The 14935-nt window shown below is 34.6% G+C and overlaps 1 protein-coding gene across 4 annotated transcripts in view; it reads left to right on the top strand.

The window, feature by feature from the left end:
• The window catches only part of TAX1BP1 (Tax1 binding protein 1), a 62105-nt gene that overhangs the window by 4595 nt on the left and 42575 nt on the right, over positions 1-14935 (top strand). For all 4 annotated transcript variants that reach the window (XM_026841957.1, XM_026841960.1, XM_026841958.1 and 1 more), the window contains one exon: positions 12976-13078. In XM_026841957.1, coding sequence (XP_026697758.1) covers positions 12976-13078 — 103 coding nt within the window. The remainder of the gene's footprint in view (positions 1-12975; positions 13079-14935) is intronic.

Below are 14935 nucleotides of genomic sequence, written 5' to 3'. Positions count from 1 at the left end.
TCATGTTTTTGGTTCTAATGTTTATTTTTGTTCCATTTTAGGGACCAATGCCTTCAGCTGTATTCTGTCCAGTGCTTGCTCAACTAGTTAGCTAAGAATTTTTTTTTATTGAACTGAACAAAATCTATAGGTACCTTTTTAAGTGAGTGGTTTTCATTTAGATTGCAAGTCCAAGTCCATTTCTTCAGCAGCATGATGTCTGGAGTAGCTACTGGTTATTTCTATCTTTATATTATCCTGTTTGTTTTGTTAGTCCAGCTGTTTGTGCAGCTGTACAGTGAAATGGATCAGGGAAGTGATTTGCCAGAAAAATATGACTCCTCCTCCCCCAGCTTTTACCACCTTATTTCACAACTGGTTTGGTTCAACTTGATCACTGTGAAGCAATGGGTGACTGTGCTGTCATCAGTGTGATGGAAACAAGTGGACTAGGAAGGTGTGTGGGAGATAGGCTACACCTACTTTATTGGCATGGCTGTTTAATGTGGGATGACAATCGAAGCTTCTCTTTCAAATCTTCTAAAAAGTTCCAAAGAACAGGTTTTAAGGGTTTGGTTTGTCACTTTGTTTCCTTTTTTAAATAGAAATGAAGCTGATAGTTCCAGAAGCAATATACTGACAATTTCTAGCTTGTGAGTTTTTCAGTATTTCCATAGTATACACTACATGTCTAATAGTCTTTTTTCATTCCATGTACATTTGCATTTGTGATTGTTGTAGTTGCCATTAGCATTGTTCAGCTTACGAGAAAAAGTGTTGCTAGAAATGGAATCCTTGGTAGGAGCCATAAATTACTTGTAAGAGTTTCTTTTTGTGTGTCTTATTGTGGTTGTTTATTAATTTATGTATTTATTCCAGAACTTAATTTTGCTCTTCATTAAATCAGTCTTTTCCACCTGGTATGCATTCTTTTTTATTTGCTAAACTTAATGCTCGTGTTTCCCGCCCCTCTCTACAAATGTTTCCAGTTTTCAGTGTCTGCTGAGTATTGGCTTCTATTTTGTATTGAAAAGATAATGGCTTCAGTGAAAGGTACCACAGCAGGTTTCTTCAATTTCACAGTTGTTTATTACCTTCTCATGGATATTTTACAAAGCAACTTAAAATAAGGATTCAAGGCAAGATAAAGTCCTGCTTTCCTGTTCTCCATCAGAGGCATCAAAAAGGTCTTGTTGGGAGGTAGAACGGGTCTGGAGCTACAGACATGAGCTAGGGTTTTGTGGCATACAGCAGGATGAAAACCAACTAAATAAATTTGCAATTTATTATCGATTATATATCAGTGCTTCTGAATAAATAACAATTCTAAAACTTAACAGGTTTTGCAACTTCTTTACATATGCTGTAGATGAAATGTATTTTTGTTGTTCCCAGTGTGATTGAAGTTGCTAAATGTTCAACTTTTGTGATGCTGAGCGTAAGGCACTTGGTGGTGGTGGTGGTAGGAGGTTTAAAACTGTTTCCATGAAAGTAATTTTCTATTGTATAGAAAAATGCAAACCCAGTGTTGATAAACTGAAAGGGTAATGTTGCATATAGGAGAATTCTTTCAGATGTACCAGTTTTCTTACAAGCTAGGTGTATCTAAATCTACTTTTGGGATTGGACTTTTGGCAAAAACTTGGAAGGGATGTGATGTACAATAATGAAGATGATGTTGCCCTTCACAGCACAAGTTCTGAATATGCAGTATTTGTATTCTTTTTGCATATATCCATTTTTTTTTTTTTTTTTCTTCCTTGCCCTTTGCAGGAGGCTTTAAACCAGGTTTTAACTCAGTGTTCAAATCTGTTGTCTTTCATAGGTATTATTTCTTTTTGCTTTTATGACATTCTGGAGGGTAATTTGTAATCAGGTTCCAAAAGGTTTTGATCAGTCATGTCCTTGCTTGTTACGGGGGGTGGGGGAAGGCAGTTTTACAGATAAGTACTAGTCTAGTACTTGGCATGGACATCCTGAGCCCAGGTCTCTCTTAATGTAGTTTTATGGGATCCAGAATTTGAGATCAGCTTTCCCACTAGTGAGGGTTTCTTTTCAGAAGAACCTGCTGGTTCCTAGTGTGGAGTCAAAGGGGAGAAGGCTTATCATTCTTGATTGATTTCATAGGAGGTCTGTACTCCCAGAATGATCTAAGACCAGTGTCCCTTCTTTATTCTTCTCAGCTTTTCTCTGATTAATCAAAATCTAGAGATGCCCTTAGAATAATCCAAGTCTAAACCTTTGAAATGAGGAAAAATAATTAATGTATACTACATCTGGTTGCAAAAACAGTCTATCTGGGGGAAGTCTGCATCTTGTGACTTTATTTCACAATGAAGTGAAATAATCATAAGGCTGTATGATATTTTTTGTATTATTAATGCATAATGTCCAGATTTTCAGATGTGTTTGGAAAACTTGCTTGGCTTTTAGGAAGCAGATCTTATCCCTCTGTCCAGGACCTATGTGTGCAAATAGGACTGACAGATGTTCAATATACAAGGGAGGCAGGTTTACTGTATATCTCAAAGGCACAAGGAAAGAATGTTATGGGCATAATAAAAGATATTGCTTCAAGAGAGTAGCGTTAAGGGTGTGGGTGTTTGTGGGGTGGATCATAATACTTTCTGGGTTTCTGAAGATTTAATTTTGCTGAGGCTGGCATGCTGGGAAGACCTGTGATATCAGCAGGTCATCTTACATATGTTAGGCTAATGGATTTGGTCTTGCTGTGTCATTAATTAACTATTACATCAAAACTTTTCTGTTCCTCAGTTTTAGTTGGTATATTTTTCTAAGTAATCTGCATTACTGTTCTTGTAGGATGTTGACTTAAGTTATAGACGTGCTTTGGTATTGACTGCCTCAACATGCTTCTAGAGAGGAAAAGGAAATATTTTCTTTCTTAATGTCCACATCTTTAATATCTGTAACTTAAAAATGGTGATCTGATGTTCTGATAACATATAGAAGAACTGAATAATCAGGACTGGCAAGATCTTAGTAACTTGTTTGAACACAAGAAGTACCTGCTTTGAGAGACAACTCAGTATTTGGGGGGTCACACAGTGCAGTACCTGTATTTACATGCAGCTTCTTTGCTGTCTTTTCAGTGTACTGATTTAATAGCAAACCTCAGAATTAACATATCTGTGGTCAAGAACTTCTATAACAGAATTTAACAGTGGATTTGATGGACACATAAGAAATAGCTTGGTGTTTGTGTTTTATTGAGGCAATGTATCTATTATTTTTTTTATAGTGCTCTCAGTTGTTTGGTCTCCTTTGGACTGCAAATAACAGGACAACTTGTGTGAGTCATTTCAATGTCCTGATTTTGTTGTAGATTGATTTTATTTATTGTTTTAAAGACACCAATTACCTCCATATATACAGATCATGTTATGAAGTATAGGCAACAGCTGGATGTCTTATTGACCACGTGCCTATAGAGGTACGTTTTCTAGCATGGAACCATCATTGCAGGGCATGATAGATGCAGGAATGTGTAGTGAACAGTATGTCCTGTTAAACTAGTTAGGAATAGAATTATTGGAATGCAGAATGTGTTCAGAATTGATATATCCGTGAATTAGGATGATGCTGTTGGTTTCTGCTTTACCTTCTTTGGAAAGACATGTTGTAAAGAACTGAGATAATATTTTTCTTAAAAAAACAAAAAGTCTATGGCAGTATTGTTTACTGTTTTTATACTAGATGAAAAGAAGAATAATCTGGGTTTATGTTACATGTGACAAGAAATTTTGACATTTAATTCCAGGTGTCATTAATTTTCTAAAAATATTTGCTATGTTAGGGTTTATTTGGTCAGAGACAGAATTGGCGTAACAAAGTAGTCAGTGGCTGGTAACAATTTTGAAGTAAAAGATTGTGCTAATTCATAGTTTTCATGAAATGTGATAGTTAATAAATATTTCACTTAGGTCCCACCCACCTTTTGAAAATACATTTTCATGCTTTTTTCTTAAAATAAACAGTAAGTTTGTTACTTTGATCTGTCATAACATTTCCTTGGACAGTCATTTACATATGTAGCAAGTTTTATTTTAGAGACTTCATATTGTTTCTATATTTATTTTGATTTATACCTAGTAGGAGAGAAAGTTGATCCTATGGTCTAGGCACTCTGTCAATGTCATTTTGGCATATTCCTCTGAACTGTGAGCTAGAAATATAACCAACGATAGATGATGATAGGTTAGGATCCTGATATTTCCTTGATATTGCAACAAATACCATATGTTCTCAATAACCCAAGTTAAAAGATTGTATGTGTTTGTAACATTCAGCAGAGATGGACTTCATCAGGTCTGGGCATTAGGGAACATCTTAAGATTACAGCCTTTCATAGAGTCTAGAGTACCTTGCAGCCATCTTCTATTCCAGAAACGTTTCAGCTTTAGGGCTTCTGCTGTATAACAAATTTTTATCTTAGTGTGGGTAGCAAGGTCATGTCTGAAGTGAAGTCTTAAATGGCTTGGGCTGAGGTAAGTCAAAGATGCACATGGTATAAGGTGATCACAGACAGTAAAAAACCCAAGGTTGTTTACTTATTTTGAAATGTCTATGCCTTAAGGTTATTGAAGTGTATTTAATACTTCAGTAAGTATTTTTCCTCATGTCTATATTCTTAATTTTTTTTGTAGTTTGATTCTTTCAGAATTGGCATCTAGCATCATTATTTGGTAATGATTCATGTGTTCAAAAGTATATCACATCAGCGGTATGTTAGTGTTAACAGTAAACTATCAGTATTTTGCATGCTATGAGCTTCACTGCCATGAGATGTTTTAACTTTTCCATCTGTTAATTGGTTTATAAGAACTTGTTACCTGTAGGTGCCTGTTGTAGGCTGTTAGAGGCTACAGTAGTACTAGAACTACTGTGACTTTCAAGTAATGTTACTTGAACTCAAGGTTATGGCACAAACCAAGGCTGCTGTGGAGAAATCACTTCCTAGGATACTGGGCCCAATAGTATTTTGCTTAGACCCCTGTGTTCTGGGTCAAAATAACTGTTTCTTACCATGGGAAATATGTAAATAGTGCTGACTTAATGTTGTCAGTAGTAATTATAATGTATGCTCAAAGCCTTATCTACTCACTGTAATTTTGCATCTTTTAGTTTATTGTCTTCTTGCAGTACTTAGGGTACTTTGCCAGATTACTTTCTAAACTATGTAATTTACCTTTTGAATTACAAAACCAACATAATATTTACTCTGAAGAGTTTCGTGGTTTGTGTTGTAGTGTGGCTTTTGGTTTTGTATTTTGGTTTGTTGAGTGGTTTGTTTGTGTGGTGGGTTTTTTTTTTGTTTTTTTGTTTTTTTTCCTTTAAATTGGGTCATATTAGGTGTTTACAACAAAGGCTCATTTGTTCTGCCATAGTTGGTTCAGCTAAACAGGTGTTTGCTGGGTTTACTTCTTTGGTTTGCTGATGTTAATACATGTGTTGTATAGATAGGTGAGACACTCTTAATGCAGCAGAATGAATCCTCCTGTTCTGACAGTTGCATAACAAGTTTCTGAGGCCAGGGAAGAAATTGCCAAGTGATATTCCCTTACAGTGATGTTTCTTCAAAGTGCTCTCAGGATTGAGTTAACTGACTCCACCAAGGCGTTATGAAAGGAAAGAAATTGAACAAAGTAGAAAACCAGAGAAGTGTTTATTTTTCAAATTAATCTCAAACTCAAGAAATTGAAAATGAAGTTTGAAATAATTTTTATGTTACAAAGTGCCGGTGTAAGGCAGAGCTTTCTTCTTAGAAAAGCTTACATTCCTTGTAAGATGAATCAGATGAGAGTTAAGGAGATGCAGTGAAATAAAATGGTTATTATTTTTCCTCAGTAATGTATTTGGTAAGTCATTATTGGCATGCAGACAGGCACACAAATTTGTACTTCCCTCCCATTTATTTTTCTAGTCAGGTGATTTTTCCTTTAGCTATTTTGTGGAAATTTACTGTGGGTAAAATGTAAATATGGGGAAGCTAGTTGCACTGTGTGGCATTTCAGTAAGAAAGGGGCTTGTATGTCTGGGGCAGCATAGAAGAAGAAAAAACGTTCATGATGACTACATGCCTGTTTATTAGTAGAAGGAAAACCTGTCTGGTATGAGTATTGTGGACAGTTGAGTTGTCTGTACTTGCCCAGCCAAATTGCAGAGCACTTGGTGTTAGACATCTTAACCTTTACCAGACTCCCACATTTTCACTGGGACTACACTGTTGGTTTATATGACTAAAAAGTAGTTTATGATATTCTAAACTGAAATAAGCCTTTTTGCTCTAAAGGAGGAAATAGGAATTCAGTGAATGGATTACTCTGTAATGACTTACTAAAGCTTTTCATTTTATGGAGGGAGAATTAAACACAGTGAGGTTTGTTTGAGTAATACATTGTACATAATAACATAATCTGGATGTGATGTTTTTGTAGCAGACATGTTTAGTCATGTTTTTGGTTTAAAAACATGGGTTGAGAAGGTGAAAGTAGGGTTTGATTTATGGGTTATTCTGGTGATTAACATCTGAAAAGAAAGAGTGTTGGAATTTCTGCACAGCCTTCTACTTAATACATGGATTTCTGAGTGGAGTTTGTGAGCATTAAATGTAGCAAAATGAAGAAGATAGAAGATTGTGTCAAATACCAGGTTCGCAGAGACTTTAATTCTAACACATTGGGGTTTTTTTCTGTTTAGGGGAGTTGCATCTATGTCTTATGTGCTCTTTTGTCTAAGAAATAAGGATGTTAGTATTTTGGGAGTTTTTAAACTGGGCAACATGTTTTCAGAGATTTTAAGGAATTAATTGTAAGTAATGGTATTGACAGAGCCAGTCAGTGCATCAGATGATGAACTTGAGTTTAGAGTTTACATGTCTTCTGTATAGTTTGACAGATCACTTGCCTTTTTCCTCCTCAGAACTTCAGGTTTTGTGCTGAAGTTCTTGTGTAATTTGTAATGTTTGTGTGCATAAATGTGGATATTGTAATGTCTGCCATTACTGTGCCAAGTTTTTAAATTAGACTAGTAAACTGTGCCACTTGGACTCCTCCTGGCTCACAGAAAGTTTCACAGCGTGTTCTATTGAAATTTCTCATTTATTTAAGATTTCTAATGGTAAGAAAGTACTGGTGTGCATTTGTTTCAGATTTAGCACTTTGATTGGAGCTTGGTTTTATGTTAGTAGTTTACAATACTTTTTGCTTGGTGTGGTGGTGTTTTTTTTTTAATTGGTATGTGAGGTTATTTTCATTAGAGGAATTCCAACTGAGCTTTTGAACAACGAAAACTGTAGATGTTTTGATCTAGATACGGTTTCACTTGAGTTACTTTCATTTTGAAAGTGTTTTTCTAATTTTTTAGTAATTTTTTTTGAGTCAAATGCTCTTCCAGTTAACAGTGTCAAGGAAAAAGCATATCTGAAAGTATTTGTATCTGGATTCATTCTAATAAAGTGGTGGTGTTTGGGTTTGTTTTTTTTTTTTAAGTTTGGTTTCTTGGTACATCTGAATATATTATTCATTGCAAAATTGGACTATAACTTCACATGGGGTTTAAACAGGAATTAAATGTGGATTTCCCCATGTTTTCCCTAATTTCTAGTGTTCTATCAGCTTTTGTGTTGTAACTATAAATATAAATAAATATTTTTGTGGCTGAAGTAGATCATAAATTTCTAGAACTTGGTTAGTAAATGAAGGAAACAAGATGAAACCATGTAATCAGATTTTAAATATATTTTTATAATGGATATAATTTCTTGCAATGACTATTCTTTTTCATTGTTACCGAAATTTCACCACATAAATGTAACAATCTTTCTTACAAGCATTTGTGTCTTTTCTGGAATGTTTTCATGAATACAGCTGCTCAGTTAGTCATATCAGATGTTTTGGCAGTCGAAATAGTCAAACTCTTCTTACAGGCCTGAATATTTTTCTCTGTAACAGTGGAAGACTTTGCACTTTGTCTACCTTTTTCTGATGTGTTGTGCCAGTGTTGTTATTTTTACATTTTCTTATTTTTAAAATAGAAATAATACTGCAAGATGCTAGTAAATGAAATACCTAACCATTCATTTCCTTTTTCTACTGTTGTTAAATTGTTGGTGTTTTGTTTGTTTTAAACTTTGAGGCAACTAGAGTATATGTGAAAAAGGGAAGAATAGTAGACACAAATTTGTGATAAAAGTTCTATGAAGCATTTAAATAGCATCTGCATTTACTTTTTAACATACATTTACATTCCAGTAGGGAACTGGAGAGTCTGGACACAAACTAAAGTGGCCCTACTTCTTTCTGCTTTCATGTTGAGGGATTCTGAAATACTGGAGAATTTATCTGCTTCTAATTATTAATTTCCAGGTCTAACATAAAGTCTGCATTTTTCTTCTACTATGTTACCGCTCTGAGATTTTCCTGGAGACTTCTGTATAGATAAGCTTGGAAATATGAATAATCAAAACATTTAGGATTGGATTTTTTTTCACAGACTAGATTCTGTGTTCCTGCTTTTTCAGTGCAAGTACAATGGGGTTAAAGGAACCACATCACCCCAAGAACTTGAACATCAGCTGCAAAAGCTTTTGTGATGAGGTGGCAGGGTAACCTTTATCTGCTACTTGAACATTTTTCTATGGAGAAAATATTTCTGGAAAGACTAGGATTAATGTATCTGCTTTTAGCTTAACAAAACATACCTTTAAGTTTTCAAAGTATGAAATTAAGGAATATGCTGGCCAGGGGACTCTGTTCTCAGGTACTGCTACCTCCAATTCTATAGCTTTCACAGAGATTGTCAGTTAAGTAACTGAAATACGCAGTTTCTTAAAACTGCATATGCAATAAGTAAATACATTTATTCTTTAAAATATTCTCTGTTTTTCTTCAGTGTACACTACTGATAGATACTATTTACCCCATGCTAACTGTATTTAACAACACCTACCTGTTGAATCATCTGATTTCTTGAATCCTGTACTGTTACCAGGAAGATGCACAAAGCACAAATTCTTATGTTTATGAGAAAAGCTTTGACTGGCCCTTTTTCAGTATATCCCAAGCAGAATTGTATGGACCAGTTGCTGTAATGGCCTTTTTAATGAGGAAAAAAAAAAAAAAACAAACCCACAACAGCAAACAAATAACAAAATCCTTACCAAGACGTTTGTCCTAAATAGCAAGTTTTCTCCTGTCAGTGTAGTAGTCCAGGTACAATCTTCACAATAAACAGGTTTTTGTGGGTGATTTGGACTCTTTTCTCCTTCTGGAGACTAACCTGGAAGATAGCCTGTATTAATTGTCTTAAGTTTTGTTGCTCTGATCAGCAGTCAGAGAAACAGTCTAACTTTTCTGATTCCTTTCATTAAAATGAAAATATTTTTTCCAAGCTAATATGCCTGATGAGAATGCTGTTCATATTGCTTCCAGAGATGCAGTTGTGGTGTGGGTTGTGGTTGTTTGTTTTTTTTTTTTTTTTCCCCCCCTGTAAAATCACAGTGGGACTTTTGACACATATTCCTGTCTTTCTTGTCATCATTTTCACTTTTTGTTGATTTCCTCTGGCACTTTTACCGTTAGTTTTTGTTTATGTCAATTTTTATTTCCCTTAAGCAATCTTAAAATTTCTTTAACCCTATTTTTAGGCAACTATTAGTTTTCCTTCTGAGCTGAAAGAAATATCTTTGTCAGAGGTCACATTGAGATAATTGCTGAGCCATCCAATGTCTATTTATAGTCTTATAGCTGTGATAGTATCATCTGTTGCTCTAGAGAAGGTTATGACAGTGTAGGAGCATTTTGTATTTCTGAATCACTGTGTACTTCATACTAGGTTTAATAAAGAGAATATTGTCAATAGATAGAAAATTCTAAAATAAAGGTTTTATTAAAACACGATGATAGATTATTATTTTTTTTCTTAAAAGATCTAAATCCTAGACCTAAAACATCCATTACTTTATTTTATCTATATTTTCTTTCCAGCATATCATTACTCTGGTTTTGCTTTATGTTTCTGTTATTTAAGAAATAATCCTATGGAAATTAATGCTAATCATCGTTAAGTAGGAAAGACTATAAATAATGTTACTAAGTTAACCTGTTTTGCTGCAGAATCCATAAACTTTCCTGTTTTAATTGTATGGAACTGCAAGGAAGATGAGATTTGTTCGTATTTCCTTCTCTGCACTGTTGTGTTTTGATGTGTGCAGCCTCTAGCAGGGAAGACTACTTTGTTGTTGTCTTCTGAAATCCTGTGCAGTGGAAAGAGCCATTGAGTAGTCCACACCTACTGATAACTTGCATGTGCCCCATTAAGAAATAAATGAATTGTCACGATCATAAGAGTGTAAGATGGGAAGCTTTGGTAAGGGGAAGTGGGTGATGGGTGACAGGAAATAGGGGAAATTGCTGGATAAAATACGTGTGGGGTAAACTTCCCTGGCTGTTGCCCACTAGCTCTTGATGTGTCACAGTTCTCTCTTTACCAGTAGCCCACAGATTAGAGTCACACTTGAAAATATGGCACCTGTTGAGAAACAGAGTTACTTTGTTCTGTACCTAATTACTTTTTTAGTTTGTATCAGTATTACTAAAATTTTAAATCACCTTAAAAAAAAAATAATCCTTATATGGATTATTGTTATAGGTAAAGTATTAATAAAAATAATTTCTGTTTTCAGAATAGATTATTAAATTAAAAATCAGCTTGTGAGATCTAAAAAACAATTTAAAATGCTACAATCCCAGAGAAAAATTAAATCGGAAGTTGAGTTGATGTTCTAGAGGGGCCACTTTTGGTTTTATAGTAATTGGATTTTGTTCCTTCTGTCTGCGTTTTCCAAAGTGTTAGTTATCAGAAGGAATTTTATTTTACTCCTGAAAATAGGGTCAGAATCGGTGTGATTGGTTTTTTTAAACAGAATTGAAAACTAAGAGTAGGGTGAAAAGATTATTTCAGTTCTGTACAGTATTTGTTCTGAACATAGTATTCACTTTCCATTCTGAAATGAAAACAAGTTGGGGACTTTTCATTCATTGAGAACTATGTTTAAAAAGCTGTCTGCCGCCTTTATTTTAGGGCGGCAAGTAACGGCATTGGCTTCCCTTTTCTGAGGTAGACGCAGGTTCAGCAAAAATGGGATATTAGCATCTGAGTTAGATTTGGAGACATGGCTAATGTAAAAACTTGCAAAATATTTTCCCCCTGAACTTCTATTGAGGAAAAATTGCTTTTAGTCCCTCCTCAGGTTACTGGAAGAGCTTTCATTGTTATTTCCGAGATACTTAACAGTGGGGGTATAACAACCCCAGGAAATCTCATTTCATTGACATATTTAAAAGCTCCTTGGTAGAAGATACAGAATTCTTCAAAATTATGACTAAGAATAGGTTTAACATGTAGTAGGTGATTCCATTCTAGTGGATGCATCAAGAGTCTGCAATGCTGCTCTCTAAAGAATGTTGCCTTAAAGAAGTGATTGTCCTTAGCAAAATAACAATTTCATCTGTTTTTGCAGTTGGTCATCCTTGTTTTTTAAGAATATGAAAAAGGTCTGGTCATCTAAGGCCAGTTATTTTTTTTTCCAAACGTTAGCTTTTCCCACACTATAATACAAAGTGAAGAAATGCAGTGGAGATCTATGGAAATAATATCTTCAGAACTTTTTTTTACTAATGCTAATTATGAATTTTCATATATGAAATGTATGCCTGTATATGTGCATAGCTGCTATTGAATGACTTCCATTTCTATTTGTCTATCTAAACATGTGTTTTGTTTTGGTTTTTTAAAACTGACAACTTCTTAAAACCCCATTTCTTAGTGCTTTAAAAATACACTATTGCAGTGTATCCTTTATAAAGGAGGATTTGATATGAAGTTTAGAAGTCTTTTCTAATGGACTAATAGAAATTATAATTGGTAACTTCATCTTTCCATTTTTTTTGTGTGTGTTTTTTTATCTTCCTCTTGAAATGCTGTCTTTCCTGATAAAATCGAGTAAACAATTTGTCCTTTTTTCTCTTTCCAAGACAGTATACCCAGTTATTGATAAATCATACTACACCTAGCTTTTGACAGTGGTTTTGGTATTTTATTTTTTTTTAGTCAGTGGAATAAAATAAATACATTTCTTCTTCTCCTTGACTGTTATGTTGTTATTAATATCCATTGCTTTATAGTAGTTGCTTTGGGTTTCAGGTTTAGATGCCTGTATTTCAAGCTGCCTGGAGTATGTTTTTTCAGAGGATAGCCTTTTTTATTATATAGAACTACACTGTTTAGAAGAGTCTGAAAGCAGATAATTATTGAAGTTAGTGGGAACACTGCACTAATTTAGCTGAGTTAGATTTTCATGTTTTTTTTTTTTCTTCTGTGCAGACATAGCATGTATGTGTGAGAGAATTAGCATCCCAGTGAAATGCTGGTCTTTAGATATCACAGAGTCCAAAAGGTGCTAGTTTAGCCCTGTCAAATGTGACCTTTTCAGTATGAGTGCTGTTTTTTCTCTCCTTTTTGTTTTCTGATGAACCTGTTGGATTATGGACATGAAATAGCATTGACAGAACTTACACCAAGAAAATTTCACTATAAAAGTCAGAATTAGTATTTGTGTGTTTTTAATACAGTAATGTGTATCTTTATGAAAAAAAAAAAAACCAAACCTACCAAATTGTAGTTTAATATATAGTGAAAACTGGTGTTTTAATTTATATAGACCCTTTTATTGCCTTAGACCCATTTATTGCCTTAGATAGGAACCTTAACAAAATTGATACTAAATCTTTGACATGCGTGTTAAAATCTTCCTGATTTGTAAACATTAAGTATCTTTTTATTGCATGTTGAAGTGGAAATATGCATATTATAGTATGTTGTAAAGGCCAGACCATGCTATCTTAACTGTATAAGAAGTTATTCTTCTTAAATGTTTTCTCTTTCTCATTTTTGTTGTGGTTTATTTTATATTAGGTTGGTTGGAGTACCGCAAGAGACTATTACACATTTCTCTGGTCACCTATGCCAGAAAATTATGTGGAAGGATCAACTGTTAACTGTGTGCTGACTTTTCAAGGTGAATATAAAGCAGCATCTAACTCTATTTTCCAGCCTATACAGCTTTTTAAATACTTACCAGTTCATTACAATGCTGGGGGTTGTGTAACAGTTCTAGACTTTTACAAACTAAATTGGGGGAGAATTTTCCATGCCTCAGTGTGTGAACTTCAGTCATGTTAGATGTCAAGGAAACTGTAAGGGCAAGTATGTGACTTGGTATGTTTTTACATAGTAATGGACATCATTCATGATTCATAGAGCAGCTCTGCTGGAAACCATTAAAATACAGAAAGTTAGTTTCTTTAATCATCAACAGGGTATTTTAATCTTTGTATCTCTTAACATATTGTGTCTTTACATTGCCTTTAGTCTCTGGACTTTAAATATCATTCTCATTGTAAAGTGATTTTTGTCAAATAGTAATGTAGATGATGGTTTGGTGAAGGGTTAGAGCAGTCAAGAGAGTTGCAGAGGACCTTCTGACAGTGAGGAATTAATTAAAATGACTGAATTTTTTAAGGAAAGAATAAAGAACAAACCAGGAAATGTTACACCGCTGTACAAATTTATAGTATAATTGCATTTTCAACACTGTGTGGAGATCAGATCCTCTCCCTCCCCTTCACAATCTCAAAAAAGATCCAGCATGACAAATTAACAACACACGAGGAAGATCAAAGTAAGAACTAGCTTCTGTATAAAGGTGTGGAGTTACAAAATTAAGAGCCATGCTCTTTTCATTAAATATAAAAAGGGACGATGGCTATGTATTGTGGCCTGGGGGAGTTTACATCTGACATTAGGAAGAACTTTTTTTACCAAGAGGCTGTAGTGCAGCACTTGAACAGGTATCCTGAGTTTGGAAGGATGGGAATTCCACACAGTTGCTTAGTCATAGTCATGGTAGTTTCAGACTGGTGCTAATGGCAGTCTCTTGAGTGGGAAGTTGGACAAGGTGACCTTCAGAACTTCCTTCTGCCAGGTTTTTCAGCCTGGGAAAGGGAAATAATGGGAAATGACTGATGTCTGTAAAACCCATGGCGTGAGTGGGTTATCCGTTGTTCATTTTTAAAGAAGTAGGAGCCATTGATGTAAGCTAACAAGTGACAGAGATGATACTTGTATAACATTCAGTATGCAGAATTTCTTACCACAGGACGTTATGAATGTCAAAAATCTACACACATTCAAAAAGTTAAAAGAGCACCTCTATGAAACCCTTTTAATGCTGTTTTGCTTACTAATAGAATTTTATATACTGTCATATGTTCTTTTTTTACTTTCCAGAGTTAGCTTAGTCTTTGTGTGTGTTTATTGCTTAAAATATGTAGAAAGAAGAATAGTTGAAATCCTGAAATGACTATTGTGTTAGCTTGTTGTCGTGTTAAAGCTGCAAATAGTGATAGCTTGGATGAATTTACTATTCTTTCTCTTGCACCAAGTATTTTTTTCTGGTACTGTCAATGATGATCATATCCATGAGATCAGATCATTTTATAACATTGAAATCTTGAAAAGTATGTGCGCTCTGTAGGAACTGGAAGTAATTAGTTTATTTTACAGTTACCAAAATTCCCTGAAAGAATAAAATTGGGTTGGACTCAAATTAAAAGTGACCTAGAAACCTAAGATTCTACATGCTATTATCCGTCCTTTGTACTTAGAAGTTTTACCACATGTGAAGAGACCTGGTAATTCTGTCTTATCTGTTGCATTCCATGCTGACAGTCCTCTACTTTTACAGAGCTGCCAGATTTAATCTTCATTCAGACAGTCTCCTAGTTGTGTTTGGCAAGATATTTTAGTGCTGCTGAGATGAGATCAGTAGAGCTTACAGGAGCTTAATTAACTGAGATAAATACTAAATGTTGTG

Source organism: Athene cunicularia, assembly GCF_003259725.1.
Source record: "Athene cunicularia isolate RWA chromosome 2 unlocalized genomic scaffold, athCun1 chr2_part1, whole genome shotgun sequence".
Lineage (NCBI taxonomy): Eukaryota > Metazoa > Chordata > Aves > Strigiformes > Strigidae > Athene > Athene cunicularia.
Note: the sequence above shows the minus strand (reverse complement) of the source record. Positions and strands in the feature narration are given on the sequence as shown.